The sequence below is a fragment of the Haemaphysalis longicornis genome, unplaced genomic scaffold, assembly GCF_048455015.1.
Source record: "Haemaphysalis longicornis isolate Haplotype H1 unplaced genomic scaffold, Haemaphysalis longicornis Haplotype H1 scaffold_1, whole genome shotgun sequence".
Lineage (NCBI taxonomy): Eukaryota > Metazoa > Arthropoda > Arachnida > Ixodida > Ixodidae > Haemaphysalis > Haemaphysalis longicornis.
The window spans coordinates 167,030,392-167,044,022 of NW_027526203.1; the positions used below are offsets into that span (position 1 = coordinate 167,030,392).

Here is a 13,631-nt window from a genome sequence, read left to right on the forward strand (position 1 = left end):
AGGCCGTCTGCGTCCATGCGTGAACTGTCCTTTGATGTCATTAGCGATACTAATACTTCGAACGTAACCAGAGGGGGGAGGGTGAGGGGGCGGATTGCGGAACGGGTGACATGCGTTAAAGTTTTGAAGCAGCGTCCCAGTTGTGCGTGGCTTTTGAAAGGCTGATAAAGTTTTTGTTCAAAGGGACCAGTTTTATTCAAGTCCACATCTACAGTTTGTCAATGTTTTAAAAATACGAACTTCTTTTCGGAACATCTTTGATAGTACTGCGGATTATTTTTGGGCTACTGGAGCTCTTCGTTTCAAATAACTGCTTAATATCCGCATCGTCCCCGACCCAACGCTTTATTTAGGCGGTTTCTATATTTTTCGCACGTAGCTAAGGCGTTGTAATCTTTTTTGATCGCCTAACGTATAAAACAAACACAAATATTCCGAGGATGTTTCGTTGAAATGAATTTACGCTTGAAAAATAAAAAAAAAACAAGTACCGTAATTACCCGATTCTAACGCGCCCCCGATTCTAACGCGCACCCGATTTTCCTGGCAAAAAAAAAAAAACAAACGAAAAAACTTTGCACCTCCGATTGTAACGCGCACGGAACTTCGTGAGCAAGAAAAACGAATGCGAGAGAAACGGGCGATTTATTTCCCGAAGTAATCTCATTCATCTCACTCCTCGTCGCTCTCCGCTGACCACAACATCTCGTCCTCGGTGCCGTCAAGCGCGTTCGCGATGCCACACTTCTGAACGAAAGTTCAACCATGGTCGATGGGATCGTGGCCCACGCCTCGCACGCCCATCCCGCTAGCTTCTCCAGAGGCGCACGCTTCAGCCGACCGCTCGTTTTGAACGTGTGAGAGCCGCTGCTGCCATTGCTGTTATTAAGCGCGCAAGTGGAACGATTTGACGATTTGTGTGAACTCCGATAGAAAAGCCTAAGCGCCTATGCTTCCTGCGTCCGAAAAATCGTTGCTAAAAGTTTTGGCAGATGGCGATGGCGATGGGTGGGACGAAATTTCCGCTGTTTTGGCAGTTTCGGTTTCGTATCCGATTCTAACGCGCATGCGATTTTTCGACCTATTTTTCCGGAAAAAAAAGTGCGCGTTAGAATCGGGTAATTACGGTAGATAGGTTGTGGGCCGCATAAAGCTGGCGCGGCGATATCAAAATGACCTTCGTCACTGCAGCTATACAAACCAGCGCGCCGGCCGCAGCTGTAGCAGATAGCATTTGTTTTGAAGCAAGCATCTCCCAGGCAGCGGTGCGATACGAATACGCCCATGGGATATCGTGCGTAGCATAATAGGAAACAAGTGGTTTTTTCCTCCTGATACAACTGGCAGCGCTGCGTCGTGAGTGGCAGCAGAAGCCGGAATCACGCAAGCCTACCGACTCATCCGGGCGGACACGCAACGCGCCAAACAGTCGTTGAAAGCAGCTTGCACCACGTGCGCCCATCCTGATTGCTTGCACGGGGTGCATGCAATGTTTTTGAACCACGTTCCTTGTTCTACCAAGTGTTGGGCGCCCCAAGTGAGTTAACATGAATAGCGAAACCTTTCTAAATCAACCACACCATAAATGATAAAAACGGAATAATACAAAGTGCGCCCACCGTTCCTGAAAACTTTCGCCAACAGCCGGCTCCTGAATAACAGCGCGTTCAGTAAAATCAATCGTTTCATTTGTTCCGCGGTTCCGTATACGAGACAAATAAAGAATGCTCAGTACTGATGTTTTTCTTCCATCGGTGGTACCTGTTGTATATAAACCGTCGGTTAACGACCGCAAGCTTCGATTCCCTAACTAATAGCGTGACTGTTCAAATGTGACTCCTCTTTTTGTTTGTGGTCGTATATATGTTTAGGCCTATTTGGCAGTGGCAACGGAACCCCCCTGTTCCGTCGAATGGGATCGCACTTAAAGGAGAAACCACTGTTTTTTTTTTTTTTTTTTTAAGCCCTGCCTAGGCAGGAACGCTCCACGGTCTGGTTTAATGTCGCTTAAAGTCCAAGCGACAAAAAGGAGAACGACGGCAGAGAAGTAGCTGTCCGGCTTAGGGGAGTTATTGCGTCGGCATGGTGATCACAAGTACGGGGGTTGCTCAGCGTTACGCATTAATTATTGTTGCTTAATGTTGCGCTCCTTTTATTTCAGTCCTGAATAAGGCGGGTCAAAGAAACACGCACTAAGCTGTCGAGACTTTGACGCTGTGCTGAGGAGCGTAGGGGGTGACTGCAGATAAATAAAAAAACAACGGGCCCGTCCTTCGGACACGTGGAACATGCATAAAGTCGAGAAGACATTGATCTGCGCTTTTCTTTCGAGACGAGACGGGGTTTTTCCATTTTGAGACCATAATCACCGCCAGATCTTCCAGAAGATGTGCAATGAAGAATAGCAAAGAACCCGAAAGGAATGTTCTACAAGCACAACTGTGTCGTCTAAGTTCCATGGGTGAGAATTGTCTCTTCTTAACTGCGCGTTATCGCATGCACTTTAGCTCTGCCGAAGGGGAAGTTATTGTTAGGCTCAGTGTATGCGGAGATCAGAGAACACCGTCCAGAAATAAGATGGTACACTCCGCGCTGCACCGTGTGCGCAATGACCGTTTCCCACCAAATCGGGCTTTGGTTTTAAGTTCATAAATTTGGCTTCAGCCTACGACTTTGGAAGTTCGATAAAGAATGCACTCAGGACCACCCTTGTTTCATGCTTTCGATTCGTTAACAACTGCGACTTAAACGGTTTCCACAACCGGCAGACACACTTAGCGAGGCAGCTCTGTGCGCTGGACTCTTCTCAATAGCGCAGACACTGCTGAGGTACCCATTCGGCGCAGCCGGCATTACTTCGACATTACTTGGATTCCAGGGTTGGTAGGGATGTGTGGTAATGAGCAAACAAACGTGTTTGCCCGTGCGATACAACTCCGGGCGGCGTATAGGCGTTTCCTAAAGGGAGCACAGTCAAGAGACACCTCGCGCCACCTAGGGGCACGTTCGAACATTCTTCCACGGGCTGCTGATACTCTATTTAACCGAGCTGGACCGGCTGGTCTCGTTGTGTAGAGGTTCCGCTTCTGGGTAGCAAGCAAGCTTGTGAAGCCGAGTTTCAATCCCAGAGATTCGGCTTCTTTTAATGTGTAGCATTTTTAGCCGAGTACCCCCACAGCCATGACCGTGTAACACCCTGCCTTTCCACAAAAATGCGCATTTCGCGGAAGTTCCACCTTTAATCGATATAATAGCATAAATGGAGATAAATGGAGAACTGAATTTCAAAAAACAAGAAATAAAAAAATATATAAAAATTGCTAAAATGGCGAATCGTGTGACGTCCTGCATTACTAATGCAGATTTCGCGGAAGTTACACCTTTAATCGTTATAATAACGTAAATGGAGATAATTAAATTTCGAAAAATCAAAACATAATAATAATATAAAAAGTAGCGGAAATGGCGAACCGTGTAACGTCCCTCAAAAATGTATATTTGGCGGAAGAAACAGCTGTAATCGTTATAATAGAGTAAATGGATATAATTTGTCGGACAGAATTGAGAAAACCCCAAAAAAATTTGGCTGTGAAGAAGTAACACTCTAGACATGCGGCATAAGAATGCTACGCATTATAGACAGTTCTCTCAATTTCTGCCGATTTTCTAAAAAAAATAATTTGCTTTCCCGGGAGGAATTACGCTTATTCCCGTTTTTGCCTTACAAATAGAATTTCCGGTAGTTTTGGTCAGTTTAGTTGGCTGACGGCGGTGAACGAGTGATTTTTTGCTGCGCGCAACCTCGACTCCCCCCATCCTGGCCCCCATCTTTCCGCGCGGGCGTGGAAAGGATAAGGCAAAGGCGCCAGCGAGCAGCATGCGTTTGACTTTTGCTCCAGATCGTTTCCACGAGAAATGATACAATTAACCGCCCCTTTTCCTTTATCTCTACCTCTTTTCGAGCTTTCGGGCGGACGCACTGTACCGGTTCATATGCATATAACGTTGCACGATTTCCAGAAAAGGCACTCTTAGCTCCAAATGTACCGAACGGATGCTTGGCTACCCTTGCGGGGAGGGGAATCAATGGGCCCACGGGCTCGTTTCGGCTCGCCCGCAAAACGAGGAATCCGGGAGTCCCTGATTTTGGCCAGAAACCTGAGACCCTTGCGTTTACCGAGCTGACAAGAATCGTTGCCGTATAGTGCACATGCGTGCTTTCAAGAACATGCGCTGTTCTCTACCTACTCGTCCCTACACATTCCATCGCGCTGCCTCATCGCTAGTAATCCGACCGGCGGAAGCCTCAGCCCTGCCGACTCCTCATTATTTCCACCACATCCAAGGTCAGCCTGGCCGACCAAAGTACCGGGAACTGCGAAGGTTATCCATGTAAAAAGTCTTTACTACTACAGTAAAAGCTCGTTAATTCCAACTCGGTTAAATCGAACTTACGGTTAATTAGATCTGACGCTCTGGTCCCGGCACAGCACTGTATATTTCAGTGGGGGAAAACTCCCGATAATTTGAACGCGTCGGTATACAGAACGGTTAATTCTAACTGGGATCCCCTGGTTTCCATCGCTCCTCGCAGAAGAATTTGGCCCAGAGCGATTACAATGTGTTGTAAATCCAAACCAAACCAAATTTACTAGAGACGCATGGGAATCAGCGTCGGGGCTGGATGTTGCAGACCGCTATTTCTCAGCAGGTGAGAATTCAGACGCTGCGCTAGAGCTCTTGGGCAAGTTGCAAGGGATGCTCATGGCGTCGTTACAGAACAAACGCAAGCAAATGCATATTACCGATTACCTTTAATTTTGATTGTCTCAACCCTACACATGTAAATAAACGTGTTTTCGAGCACGACATTGCATCTCGCTGCTCACATAAATGCATGTTAGTGCCTGTTTCTGACGTAAAACTGACTTATCAATTAATTTCGTTCGCTGTTCGACCTCCATGAACATTACTTGCGAAATCAGCTGTCACAAACGAGTAGTAGCGCGTACTCGCGATAACGAGTCCAGAGGTGGCTTCTTTGGGTTCTGCCCGCGCAGTGTGGCGCCATGCCCATTCATTCCAGCGCCCACCCGTTAATTCGAACTCCGCTTAATTCTAACAATTTCACGGTCCCTTTCGAGTTCGAATTAACGAGCTTTTACTGTACTACTAGTGAACACGTACTGTGGTCCTTCCCCATGGCTAATGACGGCCCCCGCCGTATTGCGGTCTTTCCCAGTGCACCTAATTCGTCTTCGTTAGAACACTGGTCTTCTCCACCTGTACACCTACAACGCTGGTGGATGGTCCTCGTTGCCCACGTTCAGGACATGCTGACAACGCACCAGCATCCCATACCTCAAGACCGCGCACCAGACACTGCCGCTTCATCTTCCCCGCCCGAAGAGGTCCTAAGACCCGGACTTCAGTCTTTCAAATAAAGCTTTTCTTTATCTCTCTGTCACTCAAAATTACAATGTATCAGATTGTGGGGTGCAAATATTAACGGCCCTGTGATTCATATTAAACCCAGACTTGCATATAAACAGAGGAGCTACTTAACTGTACAGCCCAACCACACAGAAACGCCGCGAGCATGGAGCAACGCAGCGGCATGGCCACGAAGTGCCGTAATAACCATCATCTGAGTGCGGATAAGAAGCAATTTTGTATGTTCTCGGAGTGGAGATAAGCATACAGCTCTGTTTTCGCACAGCAGGGAGTAGCTGGGGGAAATCTAATCTACTCGGCTGGCTCGATGGGGCATCTATAAGAGGCATTTGGGGCCCGTATCTTGCCGTAGTTTGGTCAAGAAGAAGCTCTTTTTGGGGGCTATAGTACGTAAAAGCGGTATCATGCGTATTGAAAATATAGGCTGTAGTTCTAACTGAGAGGTACATAAAATTATGAATATGCATATATGGATGAAGCAGTTTGCTTGACCTTTGCGAGGTAAGGGAAGTTTTGATTGATTGTGCCACTTAACGCGCCGGAGCTTCACCTGGGCTACGAGGCGCGCCGTAGTGGAGGGCTCCGGATTAATCAACCCCCTTTGGATCTTTAACATGGGCCGAAATCTCGACACACGCACGCTTTCTCTTTCCGCCTCCATTAGAAAAGAAGTTGCCGTGGCTGGAATCGAAGCCGCGTCCTTGGGCTCAGTAGCACAACGCCTTAGCCACTGAGCCACCGCGGTGGTTGCAGAAAGGAAATTTTCGAACCATCTTACATAAACTATAGCTCCTACATTCTTGGCACGGGTTATAGAAGTAGTTGTTCAGTTAAAACAGCTTTGGTGCTTTCTGGCTCTTGTATTGAGTTTCTGCTACATGTTTAGCGGAACTGGTGTCCTAGCCAAATTTGAAGTCAGCTTATAAGTACGGGTGCTTGGTTTGAGGATTCTGTGTGTTCCTAGGCAGGGCAAAAAAAAAAAAAAAAAAAAAGAACGGGCAGCACATGGTTAGCTGTATACACTTTACATGGGGAAAGTATGGGAGAGCGCTTAATGAGATGACTAATAAAGAACGATCGCAGTAGAAAGCGGCCGAAAATCGTATGCATATTTTGCCTTTCAAGCCATTATTTGGCTGCTTCGACTCCTGACTGCGGCTTGCGAGCCAAAAATAAATGTCGCCATACGATTCCAATTTCAATATCTTGACAACGTGTAGAGTTTGAGAACGTTCCCCTCTCCCCCACCCATGGGGTTCTTTTTTAAAAAATAAGCTGCCATTCCACCGCCAAGACAAAAATAAGATTTGACGTGGGAGGTAGCGATACGCACTTTGTCAGCCAATGAATCGCAACTTTTTTAGACGTCGGTTTATCAATATTATCTGTCTGTTCGGACTTCTTCGTAGGTATTTTGCACCGTATTTTTTTTTAATGATCTCGTGGTGCACGTGTACCAGTGAATACAGTCTTGCCTATTTACCACCGCTCAGATGAAACGATTTGTTACGCTGTTTTTAATCAATAAACTGATTAACGCAGAGGAATTATGAGGGGGGCTACGTGATTGCAGAAGATAAAGAAAATAGCACTAATTTAAAACCAAAACTACTGAGGCAAACAAATACACAAAAAAGTTATAACGACTTTGTGCCGTGTTACGATAGAGGCTGTGAATATTTATTACACTTATGGAATTTTCTGGTGATGTGATGGAAGTTCCTGATGAAACCTATGAAGTGAGTTATTTTCGGCCTTCCTTCGTTTCTGTGCATAAAGTTCCCCAGAAGTGCATAAAAGTGGCAAATATATTCTAATTAACGCGCAGAGGGAAAATAAAGAATTGTGATTGCCTCCAAATTTGTCGCGAATGGAACCTGCGAATGTTGCAGAGCAGTGCCCAAGAGTGCGAGTAGCGCTTGGAACGGCTGCGATTCACGGGTATATAAACGACGCCCACAGGGATTGTTAACTACAACGGAACGGGACAAAACGTAGGTTTCCAATTTTCCGCTACTGAAAACCTAATTGCTATGAGCACTGACGTTTTGCAGCATTGATCACGTTCTCCGGACGAAATGCTTTCCGCGGATTTCTATTTGGGCACGCTGTATACGGCGTTCTGCCATGGCTGTGTCGTCCTGCGCGGGTTCAGCAGTGCACATGTGCTGCCCGTGCGTTCTTCAACATACGCCAAAGCTCTCCTGCGGATTGCTCTTCCGTCACGCGGCATGCAACTGAGGCTGGCGTCTGCCCTTGCGGACGCCCATTACGACGCGCTACTCGCTTTTTTGACGACACCTAATGCGTTTAGCAAACCACAAAGGCGCGCATCTAAGGGTGGAGGGGTTCAGGGATGGTGGAGTGGAAAGGATAGCGTATAGGTGCGGTATAAAGGGCGTCTACTCTGAGCGTAATTTTGTTCCACATAAGGCGTTTACATGTACATGGTGGTGCGACGATAATTGGAACACTTTAAAATTTTTTTAAAAACACTTAAAAAAATAAAATAAAAACACTTAAAAAACGCTTTAAAAAATCTTAAGGAACCGCCGCTCTGCTAGCGCTCAAACGTCACACGAAGGTCACATTTTGTGGTCGATTTTGTTTGAGACCGGCAACAATGACGGTGCTTACCTGTTTATTCTGAAAATAAATAAAAACGATTTTCGCCTATGGGAAAATGGCGGCAGATTTAGACGTGCGAGCCCGCGCAAGTTGATCTTGGAATGACGGCGCCACCTGGGGTATGCAAAGCGAAACGGACGTTTGGGATTCACGCTCCTTCCACGGCAGGAAGAAGCCAAATGGGGCAGCAGACGAAGGGGCAAAATGAGCTAGCAGACGATCACAAAATGTGAAAGCAGGTGAGGAAACAAATCCAACGTTTATTGGCCACGATGAACCGTCGGCATATTTTATTATGATTGGTATCAGCTGTTATGCAAGTATTTGTGATCATCGTAAACTAGGAACGAAATAAATTTTCTGATCGTCTGCAACACCATTTGGCTCTTTCCTGCCGTGAATCCCAAACGTCCGTTTCGCTCTGCATAGCCCAGGTGACGCCGTCGTTCCAAGATCAACTAGCGCTGGCTCGCACGTCCATATCAGCCGCCATTTTCCATAGGCGAAAATCATTTTTATTTATTTTTAGAATAAAGAGGTATGTACCGTCGTTGTTCCCGGTGTCAAACAAAAAAAAATGGGCCCATCTCCCCGCGAGGGGGACTCGAGTAAATGCGTCGCATAGGGGGTGGGTGTATTGCGTTAACGTTTAGTGTTTGGGGAGTTGGTGGTAGTGAATGCGTTGTATCAGCAGCTTCTTGACGTAGTTTGAATGAGTCAAGGATATAAGGCGCGTTCGTAGCATCCCATTCTGTGTCGGCTTTGTGGCGCAGTGGGTAAAGCACCATGTACATTGCGTTCCGCCCGCAGGGTCGAGGGATCGAAACCAGGCGCCGGATAGTATTTTTTTTTATATAGTGTAGGGGGAGGGGTGCGGACTAAGACTACGGACGTCAACGCGGGTGACATCGTGAGTTACTGAAATGCTATGCATTTAATAGACCATAAAATGCGACCTTCGTGTGAAGTTTGAGCGCGAACAGAGCGGCGGTTCACCCAGGAAAAAATGTCAAAGTGTTCCAATTATCGTCGCACCACCCTGTGTGTCTTCCCAGTGCTGACAGCGTGTATAGTTTGTACACGATTCCGAAGGAAGCAAAACTATTAAATCGTAGATAGAGCCAAGTACTGTACAGGACCCAGGTTGGACAATTGCCTAGAAAATGTTGGCGTAAGGAACGAAAATTTCCACCAGGCAAAGTATACATGCGAAAAACTCATCGGACACCTGGCGCAACTGGTTAAAAATAAGTTTCAGGTGAAACTTTGTTTAATAGCTTTAACAAACCCTTTGGAAAACAACGCCTGACAGAAGGCGCTGAGAAACTGGCGAGTTGCAGTTAGCCCCATGTAGGCAATGCGTGAGCGCGATATAGCTTGGCCTGCTCTTTGCACCCCATCACCTGCCTGCAAGCGTCTCTCGAGTGAGTTTTGGCACGTGGAAGGGGAATGGGAGTCTTATATACATCTCAAACCGAAGACACACGGATGTTTTTGGTTTTCGCCTCCATCTGAAAAGCGTCTGCCTCGGCCGAGGTCGAACCCGAGTACTTGGTCTCAGCAGCACGAGGCTGTAGCCGCTCAGCCACCGCGGCGAGCACGTGAAATGAAACGGGGCATAATAATGTTCAGACGAAACAACAGCTATACTTCGCACATCTGTACTCCCAAGGGAATTCGGCCACTTGGGCACCTGCTTTAAAAGATCACACACTGATATTTTGCATTCGTAAGAAGTTTGGAAGTACAGTGGGGTCGAAAAAAATGAACACTTTAAAAACACGGCCCTGTAGAAACCAGGCCAACAGGCAGGCAAGCGTTACAAGCGCTGTTCATTTCTCATTTGTCCTGGTTTCTACGCTCTGATTTTTACAGCCTCAGCTGTGAGTGCAGGAGTCGCGGCTGCATTCGTTACGTGTAGTGTCGTTGATACTGCCACGAAAGTTGATATGGGATGCAGTTGGCTTTCACGAAAATACTCTTGCCGAAACAGTACCATACATCCTGGTTCAGCCTCTAAAAACAGTAATAAAATCATTAGTTTCAATAAATTATATATATATATATATATATATATATATATATATATATATATATATATATATATATATATATATATATATATATATATATATATATATATAAGCAGTAGAATAACCTTCTCGAGGAGCCAGAAGAAATATTTGAGAAAATGGTTGAATCACCTTCAACTACGATGAAGGCTGGTCCTCCAATCGAAACGTGAGTAAAACAATTTCTGTTTGAATCGTGAGTCAACCATTTTCTCAAATATTTCTTTATATATACATAACATAGCTGCAGTATCTATTGCCAGTGATATTCGACTGTTTATAGTTGCAGTATCTATTGCCAGTAATATTCGGCTGTTTTTAAAGTGATTTTATAGTGCCGAATGAGGTATGATTGTCATTTTTCTCATTTTTCTGATACAGGGCTAAAGAGGTGAAAACAGAAGTTCAGACAAATTCCCCCGTTTTCCGGAAGCGGGAATAAAACCCACATCCTCCGCCTAACGCGTGCGGTGCACAACCAATTGTGCTATTCCGCGACGGCTCCCCTCTCGACTTTAGCGGGGGGGGGGGGGGGGGGGGGGGGGAGTATATTTACAACTTGCTCTGAGGCCGGTCAACTAGCGCCGCCCCTCGACCACCGCGGGAGGCGTGGAACGCCTTGCAATTCTCAACGGCCGCCGAGGAAGACGTTGTCGGAAGTTGAGGATAGTTAATGGCATTTCGGGACTGCTGGAGCCAGAACCCTCGTAATGCAGTTTGCAGAACAGAAACATATACGGGACGAGGGATTCCGTAAGGAGACATATCAAAGTTGCAGTCCACACTGCCAGTGCTATTCGGCTGTTTTGAAAGTGTTTTTATAGTTCCGAATGAAGTATGATTTTCATTTTTCTGATACAGGGATAAGAAATGGAAGTCGAGGAAAAATCCACTGTTTTCCAGAAGCGGGAATCGAACCCACATCGGCGGATTTTGTCTCGACATCCATTTTCCCTTCTTTATTCCTACACATCACCTTCATCAATTTACACCACCACTAAAGCTCCTCTCCCACCAAAACTGATGCCGGCGCCAACACTGTTAAACCTAGCTAAAAAAGGGAGCACAAGATTAACGCCGGGCTTCCAAAAACCAAGGAAGGCCTAGATTATGACCAGAAACGAACTAAAACGTGGTACAATAAGAAATAAAACCCAGCATATGGCGTCTTATTACACAGACTTCGCATAGTATTTTTTTATTTTTAGTGGACCTGTCACTGCCTCAACCTCTGTTCGGCTACCTTTAAATGGCGGCACGCGGCCAAGTTAAAAAAAATTGCCCTAAATATAGGCCAAGATGTCATCACAGAAAACAGGTGCGTAAGAATTCTTAGAACCCTACTACTGATAAGCGGCAGAGCCAATCACACAATCGTCGAAATACAGAAAACTTTAACCATATGACCGACATTGTAAAACTTCTATACAGGGAAAGAGCACGAATGAAAGAAGAAGAAAAGACAAAACTAATGGAAACATTGATCATAAGCTGGATATTGTATAGACTGTCATACAAGAAAGTTATCCGCAATGAAAAAAGCCACATGAACACCACCATCAGGACAGCGCATAGGGCAGCCGTCAACGTCACAATTTTTGCAATCACCGAATAGGTCTCTAGATTGCATCTTTATAAAACCTTTGAAGAAATGAGAGAGGTCGTTCTCCTAGCCCATAGGAAGGGTCTTGGAGAGAGATATATATAAAGACAAAACTTTATTTAGAAAACCGGATTTGGAAAAAAAAAAATTAGGATGGGCCATCTTATGACTAAGTAAAACAGTGTAAAAGACAGAGAGGTCGTGTGAACTACACCGAGGACCCGGAGCCCGAAAGCGATCAGCGCACACTCCACGGGGGGTGTGGAACGCCGCGGCCGCGCCGAAACCCAAGCTGGGCCGATGGTCCCCCTATACAGCCGCGTCTTCTGGTCGGTCAGCGCGCATGCCGCATGCCTTTCTTAGAAAAAAACAGGGCTTGGCGACCGAAGAATGTTGCTACAAAATAGAAAAAGCAAACTGAACGAGGGCTTCACGACAGTATTCTCCTTTAATAAACCGATCTTGCTGTCCCGATCGGGAGATTTATATTCGCGGCTGTAGAGCCTACCGATATAGAAAATTTTGTGCTCTTTCCTCTTCCTGCATAAACAGCACGATTGAACGGTCCAAGTCATTTCATCGAATGGTTTTTTGTGTGTTTGAGCTGACTTCGCCGATACAGAACGCGGACAGCAGCCGTAGCAGTCTCTGATGTGCCTATACGAACTCAGCTGCGATACGTCCTCTCTCAGAGTGTTTTCAGCATTCGTTCCTATTCGCCATCTGCACCCAGCGCGCAGCAGTTTGCTTAGCTGCGAGCGAGAGACGCGCAACAAGTGCTCGCAGCCGCGCTTCTCTAGGTCAGATGCCGCTCGCGGCGTCAAGCCGTCGCCCTCGCCCGAACCGGGAAAGAAAACGGCGCCCCAAACAAAACAGCGGGGGGCAATCAACCAAACGCACAAAAGACGCAGAAGTCTGGGGAGACGCAAAAGAAACGCCGAGAGGTCGTAATGGTTATATAAAGGAGGAGGGATGTGAGGATAAAAGCGGCGGCTGAAGCCACACGCAGCCGATGCTCTGAAAGGGCAAGTCTACGGGCTTCACCGAATGAGGTCCCGCGGAGATGCGGTGGCCAAGCGTCGGGTGCGCTGGGAAAACAGTCGAGCCGTGTCTCGACTCTCGGCACGGCGAAGGAAGTGACGTAGGGCGCTTGGTCGGTCTTCCGAAGCGTTCGCCGTAGACTGCCGGCACGCGTGGATTCGCTCCTCTCGACATCGCGTCCAATACATCCTGCTCGCGCCCTCTCCCCCTGTCCTGCTCGCTCACTCGTCCTCGCCGGAGCCCCGGTTCTCTCCACTCGGGACTCGCCGAGCGCCGCCGGCAGAGTAGTTGGCACTTGCGCAAAAACAGACGCGAGCTTGCACCGCGTGACGCCGAGATAGAAGGGCGCGTGCGCAGGAAAACAAAAGCCTCGTTACAGCCCCCTTCCCCGCACCACTGTCGGGGCAAAGCTAGGAAGAGGAGAGAAAAAAGATAGGTTAGAAAAGTAGCCGTCTTCATGTCACAAGAGGGCACCGGAGTCGGCGTTAGGGGGGGCAAACCGAGCTCCGGTGAAGGTGCATCGCATTTGCTCTCCGAGTATCGCCCGGTGTCGTCCAGCGAGGGCAACGTGGAAATCGGAGGCGACATGGATAAAGAGCACATCACGGGATACCAGACCCAGGGTGAGTGGCCTCTTTAAACCCCGTTTGCTTCCTTCTCTGTGGTCCCACACTCCGCCCGGTCCGCGCGGTGTGTTTTTACCCACGCGATTGGCTGCAAGACCCCTCGGGACCTCATCGGCGGGGACTAAACATAGACGGCGACTCTTAACAACGCGCTGTAGTGGCTGGAAGCCGCCGCGACTTACTTTTATGACGGCTCAACTTCACGCG

The 13,631-nt window shown here is 47.2% G+C and overlaps 1 protein-coding gene across 5 annotated transcripts in view; it reads left to right on the top strand.

Moving 5' to 3' along the window:
- Nucleotides 1-13,631, top strand: part of LOC144139080 (stomatin-like) — a 128,539-nt gene that overhangs the window by 25,045 nt on the left and 89,863 nt on the right. The window contains exon 1 of one of the 5 annotated variants that reach the window (XM_077671574.1): nucleotides 13,045-13,421. The exons of 3 other annotated variants lie outside the window; for them this stretch is intronic. In XM_077671574.1, the coding sequence (XP_077527700.1) occupies nucleotides 13,256-13,421 (166 nt within the window). In that variant the 5' untranslated portion in view covers nucleotides 13,045-13,255. Of the gene's footprint in view, nucleotides 1-13,044; nucleotides 13,422-13,631 lie in introns of those variants that run through there. One more of the 5 variants, XM_077671577.1, reaches the window with a different exon arrangement.